Source organism: Felis catus, chromosome E3 (assembly GCF_018350175.1).
Source record: "Felis catus isolate Fca126 chromosome E3, F.catus_Fca126_mat1.0, whole genome shotgun sequence".
Taxonomy (NCBI): domain Eukaryota; kingdom Metazoa; phylum Chordata; class Mammalia; order Carnivora; family Felidae; genus Felis; species Felis catus.
In genome coordinates this window covers 7781339-7803861 of record NC_058383.1, presented here as the reverse complement: position 1 = coordinate 7803861, position 22523 = coordinate 7781339, and the positions used below count along the sequence as shown (strand labels likewise).

General features: G+C 52.6%; 2 protein-coding genes and 1 long non-coding RNA gene across 3 annotated transcripts in view; 1 reads left to right on the top strand and 2 right to left on the bottom strand.

The window, feature by feature from the left end:
* The window catches only part of ZAN (zonadhesin), a 38610-nt gene extending 25724 nt beyond the window's left edge, over window positions 1–12886 (bottom strand). The window contains 16 exon segments of the mRNA XM_045048294.1: window positions 145–329; window positions 1167–2888; window positions 3354–3438; window positions 3721–3992; window positions 4531–4677; window positions 4820–4898; window positions 5090–5181; window positions 5745–5909; window positions 8556–8597; window positions 8600–8707; window positions 9405–9492; window positions 9663–9934; window positions 10107–10253; window positions 10741–10793; window positions 11946–12042; window positions 12505–12886. Of these exon segments, the coding sequence (XP_044904229.1) occupies window positions 145–329; window positions 1167–2888; window positions 3354–3438; window positions 3721–3992; window positions 4531–4677; window positions 4820–4898; window positions 5090–5181; window positions 5745–5909; window positions 8556–8597; window positions 8600–8707; window positions 9405–9492; window positions 9663–9934; window positions 10107–10253; window positions 10741–10793; window positions 11946–12022 (3534 nt within the window). The 5' untranslated portion in view covers window positions 12023–12042; window positions 12505–12886.
* On the top strand, window positions 6382–22185 carry LOC105261293. Its single transcript, XR_891202.4, has 4 exons — window positions 6382–6512; window positions 8151–8248; window positions 20825–21010; window positions 21392–22185. It is a non-coding gene; the product is annotated as an uncharacterized LOC105261293 (long non-coding RNA).
* On the bottom strand, window positions 19984–21901 carry EPO (erythropoietin). The gene is given in 5 exon segments (NM_001009269.1): window positions 19984–20272; window positions 20440–20619; window positions 20870–20956; window positions 21180–21322; window positions 21879–21901. Coding segments are annotated over 5 exon segments (579 nt in total). The 5' UTR covers window positions 21892–21901; the 3' UTR covers window positions 19984–20116.
* Window positions 22186–22523: the final 338 nt, after the last annotated feature.

The window sequence follows — 22523 nt, the reverse complement described above, 5'->3', positions numbered from 1 at the left end:
TATTGCATAACCTCTGCTTGTGAGCTGGCCCCTTGGGACTATCCCATGGGGACAGTCATCTCGTCTTGGGAGCAGATGGAGCCAGAACCCAGGTGTCCCACTCACAATCTCCCTTGGGGGCTCTGGGCACCCCAGCGGCCTTACCTTATAGTAATTGTTGTTGTAGAAGCAATTGCAGGATGAGGCATTGATGCAGAGGGATCCCCAAAACAAGAAGCCAGAATTGCAGACACAGCCAGGTTTGCAGGGGGGCCCACAGTTGGGCTTGGGTCTCTCACAGGATGCTGGGCAGGTGCAGCGCTCATAGTGGGCATTTGGGGGACACCTCGCTGAGAGGAAAACAGCCTGCATCAAGCCTTCACTCTACCGCTTTTTTCAGGGAGACTTCCTGTTCTCCTATACCCCCACACTCAAGTTCTCTACAAAGTAAGTCCATAATTTAGCCATAAAGAGGAGTGAAGATCCCTCATATGGATGGACTTGAATTTCTACAACACGGAAGAACCTTGAAAACATGATGTGGAGGGAAAGAAGCCAGTCCCAAAGACCACATAGTACATCATGCTCCATGTGTGCAATGTCTAAAAGAGGCAAATCCACAAGACAGGAAGTTGATTAGTGGTTGCCAGGGCTTGGGGCATGGTGGGGGTTTGGGGAGAATGTGGAGTGACTGCTAACGGGTTTCTTTTTGGGGTGATAAAAATGTTCCAGAATTAGAAACTGATGTTTGCACAACGTTGTGCATATACGAAAACCACTGAATTGCAAACTTTAAAAGGATGCATCTTATACTATATGAATTATATCTCTATAAAAAGGAAGGCGTGTGGCATGCGACTGGCCCAGTCAGTGGAGCATGCAACTCTTGATCTCAGGGTTGTGAGTTAGAGCCCCACGTTGGGTGTAGAGATTACTTAAAAATAGAATCTTAAAAAAAAAAAAAAAAGATGCTGTAAGTTCGGGACTTGACTCCCAACAACCTCCACCCCACCCGTGCTCTGCTTCCCTCTTGGTCAGGGTGGTCCTCATTTTTTCAAAAGTTAACATGTCGCATTCATCTCTCTTCTAAGACTGCAGTTTTCTATTAGAAGCATTCATTTATCTAATTCTCTCTCCTACTCATGATCTCTTACTTTCTGCTGTCGGTTCGATGCTGTGTCACATACCTGGAGTGCGTCCACGGGTTGTAGTGGTCGTGGAGGTACTTGGAGCAGTGGAAGGCATCATCACCAAGACTGTTGGCCCAATGGGTACAAGTGTTGGGCTGGGCTGGGGTATTGTAGGAACTGTGTGCCATTCAGTGGCAAAAGTAGATATTTTTGTGGGGATGGTGGGGTTTTTTGTAGGAACAGTGGGTTTTTCAGTAGGGATGGTGGTTTTTTCTGTGGGGACGGTAGGCCTTCCAGTAGGGACGACGGTGGTCTTCTCAGTGAAGACAGTGGATTTTTCTGTGGGGATGGTGTTCTTTTCAGTAGGGGTGGTAGGCCTTTCAGTGGGGACAGTGGGTTTTTCTGTGGGGATGGTAGGCCTTTCAGTAAGGATGGTGGGTTTTTCTGTGGGAAGTGTAGGTTTTTCTGTGTGGATGGTGGGTTTTTCTGTGTGGATGGTGGGCCTTTCAGTGGGGACAGTGGGTTTTTCTGTGGGAACTGTAGACCTTTCAGTGGGGATGGTGGGTTTTTCTGTGGGAAGGGTGGGTTTTTCTGTGGGAAGGATAGGTTTTTCTGTGGGGATGGTGGGCCTTTCAATGGAGACAGTGGGTTTTTCTGTAGGAACTGTGGGCCTTTCAGTGGGGATGGTGGGTTTTTCTTTAGGAAGGGTAGGTTTTTCTGTGCGGATGGTGGTCTTTTCAGTAGGGGTGGTGGGTTTTTCTGTGGGAAGGGTAGGTTTTTCTGTGGGGATGGTGGGTTTTTCTGTGGGAAGGGTAGATTTTTCTGTGGGGATGGTGGAACTTTCAGTGGGGACAGTGGGTTTTTCTGTGGGCACTGTGGGCCTTTCAGTGGGGACGGTGGGTTTTTCTTTAGGAAGGGTAGGTTTTTCTGTGGAGATGGTGGTCTTTTCAGTAGGGGTGGTGGGTTTCTCTGTGGGAAGGGTAGATTTTTCTGTGGGAATGGTGGGCCTTTCAGTGGGCATAGTGGGTTTTTCTGTGGGGACAGTGGACCTTTCAGTGTGGATGGTGGTCCTTTCAGTGTGGACAGTAGGTCTTTCTGTGTGGACAGTGGGCTTTTCTGTGGAGATACTGGGCTTTTCAGGGGGTATAGTGGACTTTTTAGTGGGGATGGTAGGTTTTCCAGTGGAGATGGTGGGCTCTTTGGGAAGGACAGTGGTCTCTTCAGAGGGCACAATGGTCTCTTCAGAGGGGATAGTGTTCTCTTCAGTGGGGACAGTGGGTTTTTTAGTGGGAATAGTGGGCTTTTCTGTTGGGACTATGGGCTTTACTGTGGTGACAGTGGGTTTTTCTGTGAGGGCCATAGGTTTTATTTGGGGTGTCATAGGTTTTTCTGTGGGGGTCATGGGTTTTTCTGTGAGGGCCATGGGTTTTTCTGTGGGGACAGTGGATATTTCACTGGGGACAATGGGTTTTTCTGTGACAACCATGGTTTTTTCTGTGAAGACAGTGGGTTTTTCTGTGGGGGTCGTAGTTTTTTTTGTGGGGGGAATAGATATTTTGGGGAGGTTCATAGGTATTCCTGTGGGGGCCATGGGTTTTTCTGTGGGGACAGTGGACATTTCACTGGGGACAGTGGGTTTTTCTGTGGTGGTCATAGGTTTTTCTTTGGGGACTGTAGGTTTTTCTGTGGGAGTCCTAGGTTTTTCTGTGGAGACAAGGGTTTCAGAAGGGCCAGTGGGGGGAACTGGAGATTTGGAAGGAAGCACTGTTGGCATAGTTCCTGCAAAGAAAAAACAAACAAACAAACCCTGGAGTTTAGTCCAAATCAGACCACCGCCCTCTTCACTCACTTCCAATTGGAGTGAGTGGCCTCAAAGGGTAATTTATTCACACCTCTCCTTCTACTCCCAACCCCAACCTTCACTCAACAAACTCTCAACAAACACTGCTCCTAATATATATCAGACGTCATGCCAGATACAAACGACACAACATGAATAGGATGTGGGTCCTCCCTTCAGGATCGCCATCTACTGGGTAAGGAATTCTGGATCTAGCCACAGAAATTCACTGCATCAAAGTCACATGCGCACACGCAAGCATCCTGATGTCACCGAGAAGGCAGAATGTAGAACACAAAGCAGTGTGAAAATACAAGCACAGGAGAGAACTTGATTTTCAGCCATCTGACAGATGGTCATCCCAGAGCACCGCCCCCTTTCCGGGGCCTTGAGTTTTGTTTTACCTCTACAAGTCCCGTGATTGATCAAGATAAAACCCACAGCGACAACAAAGGCAGTGTTGGTCCCTCTGATGGCCTCCAATATCAGCTGAAGGGAATGAAGGACAGAGAAGAGAGAAGTCCAGCTGAATCCATGGCACCTCAAGGATTCTCCCAGACAGCCTGTCCTCTGCCAAAAGGTCACCTTGTTCTAGGCTCAACAGTCCAACTCTGCCCTCACTCCTTTTCAGGATGCAGATATCCCTCTCAGGGACACTGAGTTCACCTCTGCTCTGCTCCCTTTCCAGCGTCCCATCTCCTCAGCCCTGATTGTCCCCGGGTACTATGTCCCCCTCACCGGGCCCCACACAGGGCCCACTCTGTCTCTCACCTGCATGGGCTGTTGATGCCCCGAAGGGATAGTGACGGAGGTGTTCAGCCAGTCGGGGCTCTGAGACCCATCGCGGTGCCAGAGAGAAGTCGGGAAACTGCCTGCGGGACTCTCCAGCAGGAGATTGAGTTTAGCGCCCTCTCCTAGGCCGTACATGTGGTAAGCAAACTCCACACAGATCGCACTCGGGGCACAGAAGGGCCGGCTCACCAGTCTGCAAGACTGGCCTGCCTCAGAGAACTTGTCAGCCTGGACATAGATATAGCGACCTTCTGGGCAAAAGAAGGGAATCAAAAGAAAGGCAAGATGACAACCCCCACCCCCACCCCGAGGACACTCTCGTGTTGTTTTCTCTAGCAACACCTCGCAAACGAGGGTTTGACGCGAACACCCAAACTCCCCACGCTGTAAGCGGGGTTTTTTTTTTTTCCTACTTGTTTTGGACTTCTAACTGAAGAAGGTAGGATCAGAAAGAAAGGGAAAACCAAACGAGCAACCCAGATTCCTTTGCTGGCTGCACCAGTAAATGTCTCAACTGAAAATGAGGTTGTGGATTTTGAAGGCTCGGGCTCAGTGAAGTGAGTTGCCTGGATTTTCTGGCGGTTTCAGGGACCCCACAGGCAGGAGAATCTTCAACCCGTTCGATTTCTGTCATCTCCCCAGCTCGGACCCATGGTGGCTTCCCAATAAACACCTGCCGGCTGACCGTCACCACCTACAATATCTTCCCCCAGGAATCCTACCAGCCAACTCCCCAGCTGGGAGAGGATTCAGTAATTCATTGGCTTGGGAGATCCTCAATCTCCTCACCTCCATTAAGGGAACCTCCAAAAGCGCCTGTACCCTGCATGTGCCTATTTTTACTTCCCCGGGTCCAGTGTCCACCATCCCCTGATGCCTGGGCCCAGTCACAGAAGGGATGGGCATCATCGTCAAAGTCACACTGAGGAAAGCTCTCTAGGGGATCAAAATGGGAGATGTGAGAAATTTGGGCCATGCCCTCTATTTCTCCCCAATCTTGCCCTCCCACCCCCCCACCCCCACTGCCCGTTTTGATGATCTGGTGGAGGCCCTGCTCCTCCCAGGGCCTTGCTCTCACCCCCACAGGGAGCAATGCTGATCGCATCCACTGCCACAGCTGGCTCTGGGGTCTCTCCAAACACACCCACCACAGTGAACTGAAGGGAAAGAGAGAGAAAGGGGACTGGGAGTGAAAAAAGAGCCCAAATGCCCAAACCACCCCCCACCATCTAATTTTACTCTATTCAGGAACCCAGACACCCTGCTCCCAGCGCCCAGACCCTCACTCCACTTCAATATCAGAAGTGCCTACCCTGTGCAAGGGGTCCTGACCTTTGCTCCTCTGTACCTGAATTTCTCCCTGGGCTGTGTAATTGACAGTAACAGGCTGCCAATTGGGTCCAGGTTGTCCTGAGAAGAGAGTGTGTTTCCTGATGCTGCCTGCAAATGAAAGGAATCAGAGAGAGAAACGACTTATTAAGGGGACTGAAAATGACCTCAAACCTGTACTCAGGGGGTGCCTGGGTAGCTCCGTGGGTTAAGCGTCTGACTTTGGCTCAGGTCATGATCTCACGGTCTGTGAGCTCGAGCCTCACGTCGGGCTCTGTGCTGACAGCTCAGACCCTGGAGCCTGCTTCACATTCTGTGTCTCCCTCTTTCTCTGTCCCTTCCTTGCTCACGCTCTGTCTCTCTCTCTGTCTCTCAAAAATAAACAATTTTTAAATTAGGAAAAAAAATCCTATACTCAGAAAGAAGAGTAGCTAAGGGAATACTGGGAGTGTATCCCCCTCTCCCAAATGCAAGCACATCCTTCTCTCTCACTCTCCTGGTACTTTTATCTGTTTTTCTAGAAGCCAGCACTCTCCCAGCTTCCCAGTTCTACTCCACACAATAATCTTGCATATATCCTAGATTTCCCTAGAAATATGGGATGCCCCATATTTTCCTGTCAATTCAACCCTGGGAGACGAGATAAGCATAAATCCTGCAAATGCCAGTCTCACCCAAGACAGAAGCATAGACGGCGAGGGCTGCACCAGGTGACTGGCCATAGAGGATGTAGTGGAAGGACAGGCTCAAACAGCCAGAGGACTGGCTCAGGGGGCTCAGGAGGACAGATTTCTGCCGCGGTTTTGCATTCTTGGGGTCCAGGAGCATGTAGAAGCCACCTATAAAGTAAAAGGCCAGTTAGGTGGGGTGGCTGAAATTGAGGGATAGGACCCTGTGACTGCAGGGGTCCCGGGCCTGGGAAGCCCCAACAGCTGCCTAGGATCGGCCAGCGATGAGGTGGGCCTCCATCTGTCCGAGGCCTTCGAACTTTCCAGAAATGCTTGGCAAAACTGGTTAAGGGCGCAGGCACCACCATATGAAACGCAGCATCCTCTCAGAAGCAGCAGCCAGAACCTTGTCCTTTGGGTTGTGACGCTTTAAGTCCCCCAGGGTCATATCCTCTTCCTTTTCTGGACCCACGGGACAGAGCTGATTCACACAAACTGGTGAGAGAAGACTGGTCTGACGCCTAGAAGCCGGCATCTTCCCACTCCACCCCCTCCAGCAGTTCAAGCAGCCAATCAACCTAGACTTCACCCCGTGACGCAACTGGTAGCCGGGAAAAAAAGTTAGGCTGCGCAGGCGCGCTCCGTCTTGACTCCCGAGCGGTCCTGCCTGGTGAGCGCGCACGCACCAGGCCTGGAAAGGCGGCCTCCGGGAGACAGAAAAGAGGGCAGAAGGGGAGGGAAGAGAAAAGAGAGGAAACATCAGGGAAGGAGGAGGTAAGGGGAAGGAGGGAAGTGGTAAATGGTGAAAGAAAACGCCAGGAGGGCGCTAATGGGATAGCTGGTTGGTGGAAAGGAGAAGTGGGAGTAAAAGAAAAGAGGGAAAAATAGAAGGAAGCAAGCTGGAAAAAGGAGGAGAGAGAAAATGGAAACAACAACCAACATTTACTGAAACTACGGGGGCTCGGCTTGGGGGTGCTAATACTGGGGGGCGGGGGTGATGCGGAGATGGGCTGGCCCTGCCCTGATCTCCAGGGCTTCGGAAGGGAAGGGGAGGTTCTCCGGGTCTTTCTAGAAGGCGGACCTCCGGCAGCAGGAACAGCAAGAAAGCGCAGAGGAAGGAGATCTTGCATTTGGAGTGAGCAGAAAGGGCTTCTGGGGGCAGACGGAGAGGAAAAGGACAGAAAAATGAAGGGAGAGGATTGAGAATGGAGAAATGCAAGGGGCCAGAGAACAAAGAAGAGAATTTAGAAAAGAAATCAGGGAGCGGGGTTCTCATGTTTGACCTGCACAGCTTGGCGTGCGTGGCTGTGCTCTGTGAGGCCTGGAGAGGCACGTTGTGTGGAGAAGACAGGAAGAGAGGTAGCTGCTGTGGGCGAGAGAAAAGGAGCAGAGAGGCACAGGGAAGGAGGGAGGGAAGGAAGGAAGGAAGGAAGGAAGGAAGGAAGGAAGGGAGAGAGGGAGGTGGGGGAGAAAGTGGAAAGGGGGAAGGAAGGGAGGGAGGGGTCATCCGTGGAAAGAAAAGCCCAGCCAAGAGCACAGAGAGAGATGGTGGGAAAGAAGCTACGGACAGACATGGATGCAATGGAAGAGGAAACGTATTGCCTGGCTTATTACAAAAGCCTTGTAACTATATACATATGTATATGTTTATTTTAGAGAGAGAGCACGCACACGTGCATGAGTGGGGGAGGGGCAGAGAGAGAGGGAGGCAGAGAATCTGAAGCAGACTCCAGGCTCAGCTGTCAGCACAGAGCCCGACATAGGGCTCGAACTCACGAACCATGAGATCACGACCTGAGCCGAAGTCGGACATTTAACCGACTGAGCTACCCAGGTGCCATATTGCAAAAGCTTTCTAAATGGCCTCTCTGCGTCTGCCTTTGGCCGTTCCCTTCAGCGTATTCTCAACACAAAAACAAAAACAAACAAACAAAAAAACCCAGGTGATCCTTTTAAACATAAGTCAGATTTAGTCACTCCTCTGCTCCAAATCCTGCAAAGGCTCCCCATCCACATCCACATAGAATCAAAGCCACAGTCTTGACCATGGCCTTCAAGGCCCCAAGTCATCAGCCCTGCCTAGGACTGCTCTAAGCTCCTCTTCTCTATCTTTGCTAGGTGGCCTCTTGTATCTCAGCACCTCCCCTACCTCCTAGCTCACTGCTACCTCAAGACCTTTGCATGGCTGGCCCCTCTGCTTAGAATGTTCTTCCCCTCTATATGTTCACTCCGTCACTCCTTCACTTGCTTCAAGTTTATGCTCGAATATGACCTGAATGAGACCTACCCTGACACCTTGTTTAAAACTCACAACACCCCCCGCCTTAACTCCTGCACTCCCAATCCCCTCATTTTGTTTGACTTTCATTTTTCAATAGTCCTGCTATAACTATAATTTATTTCTTGTTTTAGGAACCATCTTCCTCTCACCCCCTGCCACTCCTAGTCTGTTTTGTAAGCTGATGTATCTCAAGGGCCTGGGACAGCACCTGGCACATCATAGGCGCTCAGTAGGTACCTGTTGAATGAATGGATGAATGAATGAATGAAGAATGCATGAATGAATGGTGCCAGGGAAGGGAGGTGAGGACTAGGCTGTGTTGGGTCTGCCCGGTGGAGTTTGTGGGATGGCAGTGGGGGAAGCTGGGGTGTGGAGTTTGCTTTCTGCTGAGTAACTTGCGCTCAGCGAGGCTTGAGGTTGCTGGGGCTTACATCCCACGGCAGTTACTGTGCAGTAGTCAGGCAAACATCATAAACTCCTGCAGAGGTCACTAGAAGCCCACAAAGTCAAAGGATGGAAGTGTGGTCATTACTCACCACCAGGGCTAGAGAAATCGTCCTCAGGCCCCACTTCAGCACCCCGGACGACCCCTTCTTCTGGACCCACTTGGCCCCAGAGGCTGTCGGGATCCAGCTCCAGCCACAGAGATCATTTGGAATGTCAAAGCTGCACATTTGCATCATGCAGACTGAGGGGAGAAAGAGCGGGGTGGGGAGGGAGGATGGATTTAGCTTGTTCTAGAAGGATGCAGCTCTCAAAAGTATGCCCCAGTGTGGGCATACTCAGAATTCTGAGTCCCAATACTGTGGGACCCAATTCTGAGTCAGAATACTGTGAGCCACGGTGGGCTTTGGAGCCAGATACAATTCCACTCCTCAACGGCTTATTCCTGGGACATGTTACAGAACCTGCCCAAGCCTCAGTTTCCTCATCTATAACTGGGAACGACAGCACCCGCCTATCTTACTTTAGATCATTTGTGGAGAGCCACTAGTACAATCCTGTGCCCAGTGTTAATTACTTGGACTCAGCTTCTGGAATTTTCCTTCACTTGAGTTTGCTCCCCTTGAATCTCTATATGTCAGCTTAGAGGGCTGATTCGGGATGGATCTGGGGGAACAGCTGGAGTGACCAGACATCCAGTTTTGCATAGGGACTGAGGCATTCCTGAGATGCAGGGCTTTCTGTGCAAAAATGGGGACAGTTCAGGGCAATCCGGACTTGGTTGGTCACTCTCGGAAAGTTATTACCACAACTGTGTTCAAAGGGAACCTCTCCGTAGGTGTAGGTGCTTCAGGATTCAAAGGTGTGAGGTGTGGAAGTACAGGGAAGCCAGAGCTGGGCAGATGGTGGAGGCAGAGAGAGAAGGAGGGACAGGGGCTCACTCCGATTGCAGGAGCCCCTGTGGATGGAGATGGCATCCAGAGCGATGTCCGGGTAAGCCGTGCTGCCCCTCACTCCTTCAAACATCACCTGTGGGAGAAAGGAGGGGACCACGCAGCTCCTTTGCCTCAGCCCCCACTTTTCCTGCCTGAATTCGGGTGGCCCAGCCCTGGCGCCCCCTCCTTGTCCCAGCCCCTCCTGCCCCCACCCACCCAGATTCGCCCTGGGGCCCAAGGCTCTGCCCTCTGCCTCACCCTCACCTGACTGGGCAGGGCAAGGCCCATAGGCACGGTGACAGCGGTGGGAATCCAGGAGGGGCTCTGGGTGTTAGTATGTTTCCAGAGCAGGCTGGGGCGCTTCTTCTTGGTGTCCCTGAGCAGCAGTAGTTTGAGCTCGGCGCCCCACGAAAGCCCAAACAGGTGGTAGGCGAAGTGCACGCAGAGGGGGCCTTGCTCCCATATGGGGGGGCTGCGTAGGCGGGCCACCCCGCCCCGGTGGAAGGTGCTTGATGCCATGTGCAGGTAGTAGCCCTCTGCGGGAGGCAGAGCCCAGGATGATGAGGAGGCCCTCCCAGCCTTGAGGGCTGCCCTCCCACCCCCTTCCCAGAGCCCAGGCGTCCACTTCCGGCTGCCTCCCTTCTCCCTGCACCCGCGTCTGCCCGTGCCTACCTCCTAGGTGTCTCCCTAAACCTTAGGCTTCCTTACCTCCGTTGGGGTAGTCCCCGGGGGGACCCGTACTGCCGGTGGGGGAGGGTCCACTGGCTCGAGTCCAGTCCCCGTCATCTGTGGACCCTTGGGTCCAATCACAGAGGGGGTTGGAGTTATCCTCAAAGTCACACTGAGTGAGAACAGCTGGGAAGAAAGGGCCGCTCTGAGGCCAGGAGAGGGGAGAGGGCCAGCCCCAGAGCCAAACTGGGGGTCGGGGGTTAGCAGGATTGCTTAGCTTAGAGAAGGCAGCCACTATGTGGGTCCAGAGCACAGATTTGGAAAAGAGAATCTGAGAAATAAGAATCTCGTAGGAGAAATTCAGGGCGGGGTGGGGCAGGGCAGAATGACTTCTAGGACAGGGGTCGCACACTGAGGTCCAGGGGGTGGATTCATCTGGGCAGACAGGCTTTGTCTGGATGCATACATTTTGTTGTTGTTAATCTGACTATGAATCTTCTAGGTAGGGCTTGGACTCCACTCTTCCATGGTCCCTCCACCCTCTGTTCATCCAAGGACTGCCCTCCACACATCACTATGTGTTGATGCCATCGCCCAGCCCAGAGGGCCCTTGAGGTGGCCACCCTGCCCTGGGGAAGGAGAAAGATCTGAGTGGTGCTGGTTTCCAACTCACAGTTATCCCTAGAGTTGCGAGCAACTGGCTTCCATTCTGAAGGCTTCCCCTTCCTTGGGGTTGGAGAAGGGAAAAAAAAAGTAATACTTGTCATCATCAAGAATCATAAACCTCATTGATCGTGAGCTTTCTGAGTGGTCCTTCATGAAGGATTTCTTGGGATTCATATTGCACCAAAGTGTAGGCAGCGAACATATATTTACTTGTCTTTAAGGTTTTCGAAAGGCCGGGCGCTTGGGTGGCTCAGTCGGTTGGGCGACTGACTTCGGCTCAAGTCATGATCTCACTGCTTGTGGGTTCGAGCTGCACATCAGGCTCTGTGCTGACAGCTCAGAGCCTGGAGCCTGCTTCAGATTCTGTGTCTCCTTCTCTCTCTATGACCCTCCCCAACTTGTGCTCTCTCTCTCAAAAAATAAACATTAAAAAAAAAAAAGGCCCCCAACCTCCTCACGTTAAATTCTCATCTATCTCCTAAAAATAAAACAAGATAATGAGTGTCTCTCCTTGGAGCGCCTCACTGGTTCCCTCCGTGCCTCTGTGACCTGTGTTGGAGCCTCCCTGGAGGAGGAACCCGATCGTGTGTATGGCAGTTCTCAAGCAGTGCCTCGGCGTTTACACCTGGGGAAACCCCTTCCTTCGAGCTGAGGTCCTCTTGTGCTGAAGCCTAAGTTCTCCCCTTAGAGCGGGGACCCTGGGTCCCACGCTGCCCTAGCTACGTGCCACTGAACATACAGATGAATAACACAGGGATGGCCCCTCCTCGCCCTAGGAATAACGCAGAGAAGCTCACTGCGCCTCCCCAGATGGTGTAGGCCAAACGGAATAGCCCTTTGCCATACACGTACAAGCTCTACTTGCTCAAATCCCACAAAACAAGCTCCAGGACACCAAGCCATCTATCATTTCTTGCTGCCTCTACCGGAAGTCTCCTGTCTGCTGGGTTTGCCCTGGGTTTGGTCCGTTTCTTGAAGGCCCAGCCTCTCTTCTCGTCTCTTCTTGCTCTTTCTAACATCTGGGCTCTGTCCTCTGAGCTCACACTCACTCAGTTCTAGGCGCTTGGGTCGTGGGGTTCTCCCCACTGTTCCTGTTCATCATCCCCTTCCTCCCCACGGCTGTGCCCTTCATCGTTACCCTTTTGCCCCCTCCAGCTTTGCCCCTCACTCTCCCCCAGAGTCACCCCAGATCACCCCCTGAGCCCCGCTTACCGGACAGGGGCAGGCATGTGGCCCTGGCCCCAGGCGGCCCCCACCAGCAGCACCAGAGTCCAGACTGGAGGAGCCATATGGGACCTCAGAGGCGGCTCTTAGGGAAGAGGGGAAGGCACAGTGAGCGCGGGCTACTTTATCTATCCCTGACCCTCCTCGCTTGACATCCTTCCGGGGATGCCATGAAAGCCAGACAGAGAACACCAGGACGCTCTGGGAAATGAAAACTACAAGGGTGGAAATTTAAAATCCAGTGAAAGGAAATGAGATGAGAGCAGGAGAGAAGGACCAAGAGAAAGACTTAGAGAAGCAGTCCAGAACGTCTAGCATCCGACCAAAAGAGTGCAAATCAGAAAGAACAAAGGGAAAGAAAGGACTTCGGAAAAACCACATGAGAAGACTTCATAGGACTGAGCTACAAGTCTCTTGATGAAAAGGGGTCTCTTATGATGGGTGCAAAGACACCCATGGAAGGTCTGTCATGAGATTTCAGAGTATTGGGGGAGGAGGGGAGAGAAGACCCTAACCACTTTCACATAGAAAGAAGCAGGTCACATACTAAGGATCAGGAATCAGCATGGCATCAGGCTTTTCAATAGCAACCAGGGGTTCTAAGAGGCCGTGGAACATTGTCTGCAGAATTCCAACAGGAAATCATTTCAAATCTAAAATTCTATAGCTGGCAACAATGGCGAAAACGACTGGCAGGTCATTACTGGCAAAGAATCGAAAAAGACAAGTCCCAGAGGAAGACATACCACCGGCCAGTAAGCATCGGAGAAGATGTCCTGCTTCACTAGCGATAAGGAAAATGCTAATCAAAACTACAACTGTCACACTGACAACCATTTAAGAGATTGAAGGCATTGGGCATTGGCCAGGATGTGGGTAGACACACTCAAATACATTGATGCTAAGACTCTATGTTGGTGAAAACTTCTTCGAAGGTAATCTGAAACTCTCAAACTTCCTAACATGCACGACTTTGACCCCACCTTACCTTTCCAAGCGTCTTCCCACAGAAATACCTATTTGCACAAAATAGTAATAGAAATGCCTTTTTGCACAAAGCTGGGCACATCTTAAAGATGGTAATTGTGGCACTGATTAGAGTAGGAAAAAAAAAAACCGAGATTACCCAAACGTTTGCCAGCAGAGATGCGGTTGGATCATAGTCAAGGACTATTTTTCACATGGAGGAATATTATGTACATATTAAAAAGAATGGCACTCCTCCAAAAGTTAAAAATAGAATTACCATAGGGCCCAGCAATTCCACTTCCGGCTGTATACCCAAAAGAATTGAACGCAAAGACGAAGAGATAGATAACCTGGTCACCCATGTTTATGGTGGCATTATTCACCATAGCCAAAAGGTGAAGGTGACCCAAAGTCCACAAAGCCAAAAAATATGGCACATACATACAATATCATTCAGCCTTTTTTTTAATGTTTATTTTTAATTTTTTTATTTTTTGAGAGAGACAGAGTGTGAACAAGGGAGGGGCAGAGAGAGGGAGACACAGAATCTGAAGCAAGCTCTAGGCTCCCAACTGTCAGCACAGAGCCCAACGCGGGGCTCGAACTCGCAAACTGCGAGATCATGACCTGAGCCGGAGTCGGATATTTAACCAGCTGAGCCACCCAAGCGCCCCTCATTCAGCCTTTAAAATGAAGGACATTCTCACACATGCTGCAACACTGAGGACATTATGCTAAGTGAAATAAGCCTGACACAGAAAGACAAATAGCATATGATTCCGCTCATAGGAGATGCCTACTGTAGTCAGACTCGTAGAGACAGAAAATAGAATGGTGGTTGACAGGAATAAGGAGTTTTTGTTTCATGGGGACAGAATTTCAGCTAGGGAAGATGTGAAGGTTGTGTGGATGGCCAGTGGTGATGATGTCACAATGCGAATGTACTTAATGCCACTGAACTGCACGCTTAAAAATGGTTAAGAAGAGGGGTGCCTGGCTGACTCAGTTGGAAGAGTGTGAGACTCTTGATCTTGGGGTCGTGAGTTCAAGCCCTATGTGGGGTACAGAGATAAATACATTTTAAAAAAACAAAAGAATTTTTTAAGAATTTGAATGGTTAAGATGACAAATTTTATGTTGAGTATGTTACCACAGTCAAAAAATAATTTAAAAATATTAATTGATGTTATTACACTTTGTTAAAGTTTATTCCTGGCTTAAGGAAAAAATAAAGAATGGGGGTAGAGCTGTATGCTGTGATAGTGGAAAGGGATCCTGCGTATGTTATTAAATGAAAGAGGCCGGAAGAGTCCAGAATGCAGACAACAGGAGGGATGAGCCACCTCTGGGAAGGGACAGGGGAGACCTTGCCGACACAGGTTTAGAGACTTTCTAAACCACAAAGAGGTGGTAATCAGACAAGATGGGAAGACACATCCAGGAAGGGAGAATGTTCCAAGCTTAGAGGGAGCATGACACTTTTTTGAAGAATGGTGTGGGGGTGGCGGGGGGGGAGGGTGCGGAGAGGCAGGGTCCCTGGCTTGGAGGACCTTGGATGCCATAGCTTTGAAGGGCCACTAAAAGTTTTTAAGCCACCAGGGTGACTTGATCCCACGTACATTCTCCAAAGGCTTCTGTGGCAGCCTCGGCAGATAAGGACCAAAGAGAGGCTGGTTGGAGCTGGAGAGAGAGGAGAGGAGGCTGTGGAGGGTGAGGGATGATGGTGCAGCTGGACAGTAACATCGAGACAGCAGGAGTGGGGAGAACTTTCCAGGAGCCAGGAACAGCGGTGCTTGTGGGCTAATCTAACCGCACCTCGTGTCCTCTTCATTGCACAACTATTGTCCTCGTTTTCCATGTGTTGAAACTGAGCTCTTCGGAAATGAAGTCCACTGTCCGGCCCAAGAGCATGGCTCCGGCGGTCCCCACAGTGTGGCCTGCAGACTCCCACAGTTGTGTTGGGAGCATCCAGAGGAGGTCAGGGCCCCACCCCCACCCCCACCCCAGCCAGAGCAGCTCTGCTTTGACCTGTTTCATAAATGGCAATCCTACATAAGACTGCAGCGGAAGGGTGGTTTTGCCCCTTTTGAAAAGGCTGTTGACTCCCACCGCACATACGGAGCCGTATCTAGGCTGGAGGGCTGGTCAGCAGCGAGCTGGCCTCTCCTGTCCAGACTTCCCATATCCTACCACACCCGGGTTTCTAAAAACCTTCAGTTTCACTCCCTTCACCTTGGCAGCCCCCCATTCCCTATCATCAAATCTATGCCCGGCGTGGCTCAGTCGGTAGAGCATCTGACTCTTGGTTTCAGCTCAGGTCATGATTTCATGGTTGTGGGATTGAGCCACACGTTGGGTTCTGTGTGGACAGCAAGGAGCCTGCTTGGGATTCTCTCTCCCTCTCTCTCTGCCCCTACCCCACTCATGAGCGTGTTCTCTCTCTCTCTCTCTCTCTCAAAATAAATAAACTGTAAAAAACTTAAAAAAAAAATCTATGCCCAGGGGTACATCGAAGAGGGAAGTCCTAACCCCCTTAGCAGTCCTGGGGATTCCTGCCCACATGAACCCAAAGGGACTGTGTAGGGGTCCGATCTGGGGAGAGAGCAATCCTCTGCCCCTTTTCATCAAAGTGGGGGATGTAATGGATGCCCAGCCCAAACCCTGATCTACCCTTTCTCCATACCAGGTTAGGAGAGCAGTCAAGAGAGGGACAGCGCCAGGAAATGGTTAACCCGGGGAAGAGCAACAGAAGTCAATTGATCCACAGCCCCTCCTGGTTGGGCAATAAGTCCTCCGAGGGCTGCTTTTGCTGACCTCTCTTTGGCGCCACAGAGCTGGACAATCTCAGCTTCCAACCTGTCCGGGGGTGGGGGTTGGTTCACAAGTCAGGACAGGAAGGGCCGGCGATGTGGGAGGGAGCCCCCGGGCTCTGCATTTTGGGGAGTCATGAGTGCACAAGGACCCAGAGGGCTTGTGGCTTGACCAGCCTAGCAGCTGCAGGGATAGGTGTGAGAGACCCTGGCATGTAGAAACCCTGGGAACCACTCCAGAGAAGTAAAGCCGGTCTTGGCTTCACTGTGTTTCCTTGGACACTTTACTCACCCTCTCTGGTCCTTAGTGTGTGCTTCTGTAAAATGGAGAGACTAGCACGGCTAAATTTTGTTTTATTTTGTTTTGTTTTAAAGCAGGAATTGTGTGTGGGTCATGTAATTTTTTTCCTAATCAATTTTTAAAAATCAAGAAGAGAGAGTTCATGGACATTTGGGCATGACTCATATAAGTTGGGAAACCATACTCCTGCCTGCTTTTCTGTTGCCAGTAATCTTTCATAATGTCACAGTTTTATGATGGAATTTTAGAGGAATTAACCTTGACCAGCTACGGAAAAAAAAAAACAAAAAACGTAGTTAACATTCAGCTCAGGTTGCAATGTCTAATGTTGCCAACTCAACTCCAGCAACACTTGTCTTCTTTGGTGAGAAGAGGATTCTGAGCAGTTCCAGGAACATCTTAGGTGACCTGTGAGCTGGGGTCAGGCAGCCTGATGCTCAGGCCCAGGGAGAAGGTTTGGGCCAATAGGTGGCAGTCAAGGTGGGGTCTCCGGCTGCTGGAGGCGACTGAGTTGGCCTCCAGTGCTGGAGACTTGGGTCTTGGGAAGGGTGGGAGGTAACTTCTGCCCATCTAGGGAGGAAGGAGGAACCCCAGGCAGGGGATGGAGCAGGGAGGAGTTGATAGTGAGAGATGGATGGGCCTAAAGCCTCATTGACCCAGAAGTGCTCCCTCTCCTCCAGCTACTCCCTCTACGCTCCTTTCCCTGTGGTCCCCGCTTGGGGCAGAAGAGGGAACCAGGGTCAGAGAACCTGGATCCTGGTCCTTATCTTCCTCTCAGTGTCTTACGGCCTGGGCATGGCCCATAATCTCTCTGAACCTTGGTTTCTTCCTCTGCAAAATGGAGATCCTCTACCGTCTCTGCCTTCCTCCCTCGGTTAGGAGAGCAAATAAGAAAATGCCCCGAGAAAGCACCTTGTAAATCGCAAAGCACTCTACAAACACAAGGCAGTGCCATTAAACAATTATGTAACCCGCTGACTCAGAACTGGGCTGTGCTGGCTCCTGTCCTGCCAGGAAGTCAGAGGAGCTGGCTGGCTGTCGTTTACCTGGTGGGACTTAAGTTTCATTCTCCCCATCCGGCAAACGGGGATGATACTGAAGGTCCTCCTGTTTCGTGGATTGGTGGTGAGAATCACAGCAGGTCATGCCGGTGCCAGAGTTTAATAAGTTGTGAATCATCATCGTAATAGTACAGAAGAGAGTTCACACTCCCTGCCTGTGCCTGAAAAACATCTGGAATCTGGAGACACCCTCCCTCCTTGGGTATCTATGTTGCTTCGCAGGGACTTGAGCCTTCACCAGGTCCTTCCCATCGGGGCCTGTCCATACAGTGACCTACAAAGCCGGCTCTGTCCACGTTTATGAGCTCCTGTCTTTTTGTCTCCAGTGGGGAATGCCCGCTTTCTCGGAGGACACCTGGGCTGTGAGTGGCGCAGATGATCATTTCATGTTTTTCTAAGCACTCAGCACAGAAGCTGGCACCCAGTAGGCACTCCGTTAAGTGTGGAATAAATGAGTTATGTGGGTTTTTTTTTAAGTTTTTTTATTTTTGGGAGAGAGAGACAGACAGGCAGACAGACAGAGTGCTAGTGGGGGAGGGGCAGAGAGAGAAAAGGAGAAAGAGACACAGAATCTGAAGGAAGCTCCAGGCTCCAAGCTGTCAGCACAGAGCCCGACGCAAGCCTTGAACTCACGAGCCATGAGATCAAGACCTGAGCCAACGTCAGATACTTAACCAACTGAGCCACTCAGGTGCCCCATATGTTTTGAATGTTTTAACATACTGGCCCAGGTCATATAGTTGGGGTCCCTTAACTAGCTAGGTACCAGATCAGGCTAAGATGTGCTTGGGGGTTGAGTCCTCAACCTTGTGTTCAGGTCCCAGCTGCCATTATTAGCTGCATTCCTTGGATTTCAGGACAACCCTCTTGACTTCAGTTCTGCCAGAGAGAAAGACAGATTCCTCCCTTCCTGATTCACAGCAGCGGAGTGAGAACCAGATGCCATCTGTGGAAACCGCAATACAAACTTATTTTTAAAAAATTTTTTTTAACGTTTATTTATTTTTGAGACAGAGACAGAGCATGAACGGGGGAGGGGCAGAAAGAGAGGGAGACACAGAATCGGAAGCAGGCTCCAGGCTCTGAGCCATCAGCCCAGAGCCCGACACGGGGCTCGAAGAACTCACGGACCGGACGTGAGATCGTGACCTGAGCCGAAGTCGGATGCTCAACCAACTGAGCCACCCAGGCGCCCCTGCAAACTTCTATTGAAATGTGCCAAGATCGGAGCCTTAAGGGTTCTTTTGCAGGCCAATTTGTTTAGCATTTCCTAGTGGGGCCTGAAGAGGGCACTGTACCCCAGGAGCTGGATTGGCCAGGTGAAAATTCTCCTTTGGATCCACCCCTCTGTGGATTCGTCCCACCCCTGCCCCCATCACGCTTCTATACTTCACAAATACCCTCCAATCCTGCAACCTACCCCTAATTTTTCCTGCTACAGATTGCAAAACTTCTCTCTCTTTTGCATATTTTCAGGGGTGCAGCCTGACTTCTCTGTTTTGTGATAGAAACAGAGAGACTGATCCTCCCATATATGTTTATGGCCGGGATCTGGATCCTGATGCAGTTTTGTGTCATCTTTTGCTGTCTGCACTGGTCTCTCCTGGGCGGTACTTTACAGCGGAAGCATTATGTCTGGGAAGGAATTTGAAGTTGATTGTCAGAGTAATGAGTAAAATTAGACGTAGGGATGGAGAGTGGAGGCCGTTTGTTCTGTGTCCCATATCCCGGGGAAGCAGGGAGCAGGTAGGGATTCTGTGGAAGGAACAAGCAGAAGAGGGAAGGGGGGTCAGTGCTGGGGGAATTGGGGGTTCCTGTTGTCTTGACCTTGGCAGTGACTTTATTTCTTCACCTGTTCGATGGGAATGACAGTGGACACTTTCTCATAGAGTTGTGCAAGGAATCAAATGAAGTCGAGTAAGGGAACCACCTGGAAGAGCCATGCTCAGTGAGACCCTTGTCGGGGAAGGTGGCTCCTTCTGTGAGTTACAGGGTAGAGCATTAATAGTGACCATCCCCGGCAAGGAAAGAGGGCAGCGGGATTTAGAGGTGGCAAGGGCAGATACTGGGAATGTGGTTTTAGCCAAAGGCACCACAGAGAAGAAGTGAGAAATAATAAGGGTCTAGTATACAGGACTGGGAGCTGTCCCCAGCCACCAAAGGGACTCTTCCTCCTGGCTCCTGTTTCCTTGATGGCGGCTGTAACTCACTAAAGAGAGTTGCCAGCTGCCTACTGAGGAATAGCCTTGAATGGAGCCACCTTATTGACCAGCGTGGGCAGAGCTTGTGGCCTCAGGCCCAGTGGGGTCAAGAGGTCAGACAGGCCATGCGAGGCAGCACGTAGGGCCTGACCCCCTCCAGCTCTAGTTTCCCAGGACTGCTGCCTGCTGCCAGGGTGGGAGCAGGGCCAGGGAAGTGGGGCGCTCCAGGGGAAAACAGAAAAGCCAAGAGCCATGTTGTGGTTTCAGTTCTTGCCGGTGAGATTGAAAAATACACAAGATGTGGACCCACTGAGAGCCAGGGGCCAGCCCCCATCCCATCTCCCTGGCTCCCACCACCCTTCGTCCGGCGGGCTCTTACTATCATGGGAGTGCCCATGAGACCTGGAGAATTCATGGCTCGCCACCTAAATTCTCCGGTCCCTCCTATCCCTGCCTGATGGGTGCACGAAGAGGTATCGGCCCTCCACCTTGTCCCGGCATCACGGTTTGGCAGGGCACCAAGATGGGTTTCGGTTTCTCCCCAGCAAGGCTCCATCCCCAAGTTTAAGCTGATTTCCTCCAAATTCCTCCTGCTTCGGGGCCTCAGGCTGGCCCTGTGACATCCTTAGATCTGAGTTGCGCTCTGGACAGTTCCTCTGGCCCTTGCGATGTCACCACTGGCCGTGGAGTGTCCGTGGGACAGGCTGGTGCTGAGCTGATCACCCCCGACAGGGGTCAGGAGTGGTGGTGCAGAGGGCGTGGCACAGGCATTGGTGGTAAGTGAGGTGGTGGACATGCCCGGGGTAGGAGCACCTGGTCACCTGTCTCCTCTTCGGCAGGCCTCCCCTGTGTACAGCGTCAGCTTTCCCCGCAGGAAGTTGGAGTAGATTCGGAAAAGTTTGCACAAAGTATCGACAGTGAATGTTCGGAGTGGAGCAGCAGAGGTTGCCTCTGGAAGGGAGGTGGCTTCCTTCTGCCAAGGAGAGAACAGAAGGTTACCGCAGTGCCGGGGCCCCTGGAGGGAGATGGGATTCAGGCTAGGATCGGAAGGGGGATGAGACCCTCAGTATTTCTTGGCAGGGGTCCTTCTCCCATTTTACAGAAAGGGCAGAGTGAAGTGAGGCCCCCCCACCTACGCACCTGGGCTCCCAGTGCCCGAAGCAGGGAGGTGAGGCTGCGCAGGCTGCTGACGGCTTTATCCACATGCAGCTGCAGGGTCTCAGATGGCTGGGAGGAGTTGGCCAGCAGGGCCTGGCCCCGCAGGATGGCTTCTGAGAGCAGGGCGAGGCCCTGCCAGACTTCCACAGCCTGCTGCCCGACCTAAAGGGAGTGGACACTTGGAGTCAGCAGCCCAAGCCAGCCCCTCCGTCTTAGCAACCCCAAGCACCAAGCTGAGCAAAGGAAGGCATGGAATCAGTTTTGTTGAATGAATGAATGAATGAATGAATGAAGAAAGGAACAAATGAATGGACATACTGCATTCAGCCCTCACCTCCTTCTATCATTCTCCCTCCCACCCCAACAGGTTCCCAAAATGAGACCCCCAAGAAGAAGGAAAACATAAACTCACGTCCATCCTCTTCCAGGTATAGAAGTTGACCTTGGTGTCTGGGACAGTGATATTCTCACTGAAGCTGCAGCCTTCAGCACAGCCCATCTGAAATGCACGACCCCCGAGTCAGGCTCCCCGAGGGCCTTACCTAGCTTCCAGGTATGCATTGGGGGTACCACTTTTATCATTGTTACTGGGGGTTCTGGCTTCCCACCTCCCTGAACCAAGTGCCAGGAAGGGGCTCAGCTTCCTGGATCTTGGAGGACCCCCCCCCCCCCAGGACTCCTGAGAGTGAGTTCTGTGGAATGTTTTGTGGAGGGGGCCTCACCGTGACATTTTCGGCCTCCCTGGCCTCCAGAATGTACCTCTCCAGGACTCGGCTGTCACAGATGAGGCGAGGGGGGGCGCCCAGGACTGGGAGGCCCAGGGGAAGCAGCAGCAAAGATAGCAGAAGCAGCAGGGCAGGACATTCTAGAAAAGAGTGCCAGGCTGAGTGTGTTTGGAGGAGCAGGTTCACACATCCCGTTCCTCTGCCCCCAGCTTGTCGCTCCCACCCCGAACCTTCCCCGCGCTCGGGTTCTGCCTCCTTGGCCTTCATTCAATCCCCGCCGCCGCCGCGGTGAGCACACCCCACCCCCCAAACTACCGGCATCCCCTTCTCCCGGGCAAACTTCAATCCCGGTGTGACAGAGGCTTCCCCTCTCGCAGATCCCGGGGATTGCTCCAAGACCCAGGTATCAGCTTCCTCCCCACGCACGGAGCCGCCCCTCTTCCCCCCGAACCCGCAAACCGCGTCCCCGTGCCCGGGTCAGATTTCACCTTTTCCCGGCGGCTCCGGGAGCCCTGCCGGCACGTGGAGGCTGCCCCACCCCCCTTGCCCTTCCGGGGTCCTTGGCAAGTTGTCGGTCCTTGAACCCGGCCACCTCGGGGCCACTAGCCCCAGCGGTAAATTCCTGCTCAAACAGGGGCCCAGGCGGGCGGGGGCTCCTCCAGCCGACGGGTACTCCTCCAGCCGGCGGGTACTCACCGCACGACCCCATCTCCGCGCCTCCCCCGGCCCCTCAGCGACCAGGGGCTCGGCCGGCGCCCTTGCCGGGAGCCCTCATCCCGGGAAGCGCGGCGGGGCAGGGCCGGCCTCACGCCCTGAAGGAAGGGGCCACCGTCCGGGGACCGCCGAGCCGGGGTCGCGCACAGCGAGCGCAGGACTGCTGGCCACGGTCCGCGAGGACTGGCGCGCGGCGACCGGTCGGGGTTGGCCCGGGGACTGCGGCTCGGCCGGGGGTCGGGGCTGTTATCAGCATGTGTGCGTGCGTGTGTGGGGGTGGGGGGCAGGCTGTGTGCGTGAGGGGTCGCCGGAGGTAGGGGCCAGAGGGGTCAGACCGGGGCAGGACGCCTGGGTCGGGGGTTCGTCGGGGCGGGAGCACAGCGGCCGCAGGCGCGGAGCGGGGCACCGGTCTGCGCGTCCGAGCCCGGGTTGTGGGAGGTGCCGCTGGGTGCGCACCCGCGGGAGGGGTGCCATTCTGGGAAAGGCTGGGGGCCTCCGACGCTCCCTGGGGGTGGGAGAGGGGGGCGTCCCGTTCTCGGGCCAAGGTGGGGGGGGTTCAGAGCTGGGGGTGCCAGTTCCTGCGAGGCAGCTGGGTCTGGAGGCCGGGAAGGTGCTGGCAGAGGCGAG